Source organism: Athene cunicularia (genome assembly GCF_003259725.1).
Source record: "Athene cunicularia isolate RWA chromosome 3 unlocalized genomic scaffold, athCun1 chr3_part1, whole genome shotgun sequence".
Classification (NCBI taxonomy): domain Eukaryota; kingdom Metazoa; phylum Chordata; class Aves; order Strigiformes; family Strigidae; genus Athene; species Athene cunicularia.
This window is the reverse complement of record NW_020799097.1, coordinates 73,792,740-73,797,699: the sequence shown is the minus strand read 5'-3', so window position 1 is coordinate 73,797,699 and position 4,960 is coordinate 73,792,740. Positions and strand designations below refer to the sequence as shown.

General features: G+C 50.5%; 1 protein-coding gene across 2 annotated transcripts; it reads right to left on the bottom strand.

Annotated features, from left to right (window-relative positions):
• Window positions 1-1,639: 1,639 nt before the first annotated feature.
• On the bottom strand, window positions 1,640-4,499 carry MRPL18 (mitochondrial ribosomal protein L18). 2 transcript variants are annotated; one of them, XM_026846312.1, is made up of 4 exons: window positions 4,303-4,499; window positions 3,393-3,585; window positions 2,114-2,348; window positions 1,640-1,841 (listed from the first exon to the last, which is right to left on the bottom strand). In XM_026846312.1, exons 1-4 carry the CDS (start codon window positions 4,364-4,366, stop codon window positions 1,770-1,772), a joined length of 564 nt encoding a protein of 187 aa, XP_026702113.1. In that variant the 5' UTR covers window positions 4,367-4,499; the 3' UTR covers window positions 1,640-1,769. The 2 variants fall into 2 exon arrangements, with proteins under 2 accessions (XP_026702113.1, XP_026702114.1); XM_026846313.1 differs by having other exon boundaries at window positions 3,393-3,573; window positions 4,303-4,486.
• Between the last annotated feature and the right edge of the window lie 461 nt (window positions 4,500-4,960).

The window sequence follows — 4,960 nt, the reverse complement described above, 5'->3', positions numbered from 1 at the left end:
AGCCGCAGAGGGGCTGAGCTTACCCGCTCCACGTGCCTGGAGCCTGGCGGCCGCCAGCACCAACCAGCTGCGGCTACCCAGCGCCATGGGGAGCCGGTGACCACCGTGGCCGTGGGCGGCTGTCAACTCCCTCCGCTCAGGGACACCTGGGCGCCGCCATTTTGGCGAGGCCGGCACTTCCCCCGGAAGCAGCTTCGAGGAATTTCCGTCCGCTGTTGATGACGTCACGCCGAAGCGCCGACCAGCCCGACTCCCGTTGTTGCCTAACTACCGCGTCGGGAAGAGCATGGTGGTGCCAGTCACGTCTTACAGAGCAAAGCAGGCAGCTCTTCCCGACTCGGGAGATCTTTAATTTCTTTAACTTGGAGAAAGGGCGTGAGGAGGTGCCGATGTGCAAAGACCGAGGCTACGGCGGCGGGAGCTGGGCCCAGGAAGCGGACGGCCGCGTGTGGCATGGCGGGGAGGCGGACTCCCAGCGCCTACCAAAGCCGCTACAAGAACTGCCCGCCATTGTTAAAAGTAAAAGTGTTTCTTTTGCGGTGCAGACTGCGGACTTCCCGCTACTGAATCGGGCACAAGCGGCGCCGGGAGCCCCGCGATACCGCCTACCCTACGGCAGCGGACGCTGAGTCGCTCCCCGGCCGCTGCAGCGTTACCCCGACTTCTGCCAAACCCCGCGCCTGCGTGCCGCCGGCTCCCACCCGCCTTTAAAAACCCACCGCCCCCCGCGAAAGGGTCGGGCCGGGGTAACGTTTGGCCTCGAAACGCGAACGGAACGCTGAGGCCGCTCCTGCTGTACATCTCTGTCTTCTAGAAATAAAGATCGCACAAATGTTATCACGATCTGCGAGGTATTATAATGAAACAGCACCAACTGCTAGGTTAAAAATTCAGCAAAAGACTGGCACTGTTTTTTAAGAATTCTATCAGTTGAACGCTAAGCAGAACTGGGCTGGGCTCACACGGCACGCTGCTGAACCCTGGCACACGACTCTGGCCTTCCTTTCACCTCTCCCGGGGTTTGCAAGAACTTGGCAGCAGGTACAGCCCCGGCTTAGAGAGCAACAAGGGAGCAGGCCGGCCTCTCCCAGACCAGCTTCCTTGCCAGCGGGTTCCGAGGCACCGGTGGGGTTCGGGGGCCCGGACGCGTTGGGGGGTCTGCCAGTCCCAGACGCCTATCAGGCAGCCGAGCTGAGGGCGTCACTCTGTGGCCCAGCAGCAGGCAGACAGAGGGGGTGGAAAAGGGCATTTTACTCCCTACAGCAGGCATCTCTGCAGCTTCCCTCCTAGGCCTGTGAGGTTTAATTAGTTAGAATCTGCAGATTGCAAGAAAGCTACAAAGGTGAGTTAAGGGAATTTAATCTTTTTACCACGTTTAGCACGTAACTTGATTACAGTTCTAAACATTCACACCACTGCATTTTGCTCAATTAGATTGGCAGTATACAGGGATCAAATATTTAACCATTTCGAGTTCAGGTTAGAACAAACACAAAATCAAATATTAAAAAGAAATTATACTTTTAAATTACTGAATTCTGATGTAGATTCTGTTAACCTGTAAGGCTGAACAATGAGAGTTGTTTATTCTAGCCATAAAGGTGTTGATAATTTTAGAATCAAGAATACGACACACTTCTGTTCATTTTAAAATATTTTATTTATACAATGCCATGCTCCAACTTTTTCCAGCTCTGGACTTTCACAGTGCTGGTACACACACCTAAAGCAGTAATCGTTGTTCCTTGGAAAGTTTTTCTGTTTCCATTTTACTGATAGATTCTTCGTGGCTCACACAGAACGACACCACCCTCCTCCACAGCTTTTTTGAATTCCTGAATCTTGTTTAAAAGACAAAGACACAAATAAATACAAAGAAAAAACACTAAACATCAGCACCAAAATATCAGTAGGGACATGTTACATGGAGAGGCAGAGGTTAACAGCCTCACTGAAGCACAGTGTCAGGAACTGCAGCTTGTCAAAGCTACCCTTTTGAGTGTTGCAAGAAGTGACCGTCAACCCACATAAGAAAATTGATGGTGAAGAGGCATAAAACTAATTCTTAAAAAGGAAAGAAGAGCCAAACAAATGTAAGGAGATGGGTACTTACCGAGTCACAACGATATTCCCAGGGGATAATAGCTTTAAAGTTCACAAAGTTGATTCCTGCTTCCAAACAGCGCTGTGCCATTACCCGGCCGAGGTTTTTGCATGCTGTTACCCCCTTGGGACTGTAGAGGTGTTTCTTTATGGCCCACTCTTGGGTAGAGGCAGATACCACAACATCCCCGTTAGAGCGCTCAACAAAGGCTTCTACATAATGCTGTGTCCGCTCAAGCCGTAATCTGAGCAAAAGGAAGAAACAACATGGGACTACAATGCCTTTTCTAGATGTAAAGAGAGAACACATCCAAATGCTTAAACACGTGACACACTTCAGGAAATAAAAGTGAAGGTACTAGAACTATTAATATAATAATGAATTATTAGTATCACTTTTACTATCTAGGGTTTTGCTTATTAGGACACAAAATAGGACTCATATTACCAGTTTAGCAGAGTGAAATTCCAAGAGCAACTTTTCACAGTTACGCAGGTGCAGGGTCGTACGCTGCCTCGTGCCAGCACTCACTCCAAGCCAAGCACTGGGCACCTGCACAGCATGGTATGAGTGCTTATGGGCTAGACCAGGGTAACTGCTCCAGCAGAAATTAACTTTAGTTTGCTGAGCAGTCTCTTAAAAGCTTATGCTTACACAGCAGCTAACTCCTTGTCAGGATCAGCAAGTGGTCAAGCACTTCGGCTTCCTAAGCCATAACACGTAACCGCCAAGCATTAGGAGCAACTATTTCTTACTGCACTGAGACAATATCACATTTCCAGGTATGAACAAACTGGATGTGGTTCTTCCCTCAAATACAAAATTATGACTTTGAATCCCCAGCTTAAAATGAACGTATTTTCCAGAGGACAAGCAATCAGCATTTAAGAACAAAAAAACAAAACACAAAAAAATCCAAATAGACTATTATGGTGCCTCAAATAAAACAGTGATGCATGGTCAGCACAAGACTAGAAAAAATCCTAAATTAAACAGCAGTTGCTTAAGCAGTATTACTGCTACCTTAACAACAGATGGAAAGATTTTCAATGCATGTGCTAATTTTCACATGATGCTAGCCTACTGTTCTCTAACCACAGAAGATACCTACTGATTAAAAACAACTAAAGGAACAACTGATTCAGCAACCCAAAAAAGTGCATTTTGTAGAATTTCCACCTGGTGGGTTTCCGGGCTTTAATTTCATTTGGTTGGTTGTTGGGGGGTTTTTTGTTTTGTTTTGTTTTCTTTTGGAGTCAGCCATCAGCAGAAATTAATTCTGACTCACCTATGCCAGAATTCACGCTTTGGCCATGTTGTCTTCCAGCCACGCTCCTTCCTAGCCAGGGCCAACTGCTCCAAATTCCGAGGATTCCTGTTTGTGAAGTCTGGGGAAACAACCTCATTTTCACTTGTGTCCACTTCAGTCTCAGTTTTGATACTGGCCGTAGTTGATGCCAAACGAAGACTTTGGGGAGAAGCTGAAAGTAAAATCCCACAGACTTAAAAAAAGATATAGTGCAGACAATAGAACGAATACAATATAGAATGGTGCAGCTTGTATACTTAGCAGGGCAAAACTGGCTTTTTTTAAAAACACTAAATAGATGGATTATCTGAGCTCAACCTGTTTCTCCAATTTAAGAGGTGAACTGTAGGCTAAAAAGTATATTAAATTTTAACAGTGGTTCAAACCCCACGCATAAAATAGAAATTCATGACTAGAAGATCCCTAGGATTAAGGCTTTACAAAATACTGAAGGTGAAGTACACAAAGAACTAGTGACAGCGCTAGCAAATAACAAGGTAAAAATCCTCGATACTGTCAGGCTAATCGTCACTAATTAACCTAACAAATACGACTTTGGAGTTAGGCTTGAGAACTCACACTGCTACAGAACCCTTTGGTCCGAGAGGCAGCGGGAACCTCTCGCCACTGTGACGGGCACGGCTTCTTGTCAGACCGCCCGCCCCGGCCGGAGACGCACCATCAGCGCCCCCGCCCCACAGCAGCCCGAACGGCCATTACAAGCGGGAGCCCGGCACAGACCGGGGCCTGCGCAAGGCGGAGCAGCGCCACCAACCCCCCTGGCGGCCGCATCGCCCTGGGAGCTGCCCTCCGCCGGCAGCACGGGGGACACGGAGCCCTTTCCCCCGAGAAGGACCCGCATGGCGAGCCGCAGAGGGGCTGAGCTTACCCGCTCCACGTGCCTGGAGCCTGGCGGCCGCCAGCACCAACCAGCTGCGGCTACCCAGCGCCATGGGGAGCCGGTGACCACCGTGGCCGTGGGCGGCTGTCAACTCCCTCCGCTCAGGGACACCTGGGCGCCGCCATTTTGGCGAGGCCGGCACTTCCCCCGGAAGCAGCTTCGAGGAATTTCCGTCCGCTGTTGATGACGTCACGCCGAAGCGCCGACCAGCCCGACTCCCGTTGTTGCCTAACTACCGCGTCGGGAAGAGCATGGTGGTGCCAGTCACGTCTTACAGAGCAAAGCAGGCAGCTCTTCCCGACTCGGGAGATCTTTAATTTCTTTAACTTGGAGAAAGGGCGTGAGGAGGTGCCGATGTGCAAAGACCGAGGCTACGGCGGCGGGAGCTGGGCCCAGGAAGCGGACGGCCGCGTGTGGCATGGCGGGGAGGCGGACTCCCAGCGCCTACCAAAGCCGCTACAAGAACTGCCCGCCATTGTTAAAAGTAAAAGTGTTTCTTTTGCGGTGCAGACTGCGGACTTCCCGCTACTGAATCGGGCACAAGCGGCGCCGGGAGCCCCGCGATACCGCCTACCCTACGGCAGCGGACGCTGAGTCGCTCCCCGGCCGCTGCAGCGTTACCCCGACTTCTGCCAAACCCCGCGCC

Coding starts and splice junctions, on each gene's coding strand:
- MRPL18 (XM_026846312.1), bottom strand. CDS start 4,366: ATGGCGCTGGGTAGCCGCAGCTGGTTGGTGCTGGCGGCCGCCAGGCTC. Junction 3,586..4,302: donor GCTCCAGGCACGTGGAGCGG/GTAAGCTCAGCC, acceptor TTTTACTTTCAG/CTTCTCCCCAAAGTCTTCGT. Junction 2,349..3,392: donor AAGCGTGAATTCTGGCATAG/GTGAGTCAGAAT, acceptor CCTTTTGCTCAG/ATTACGGCTTGAGCGGACAC.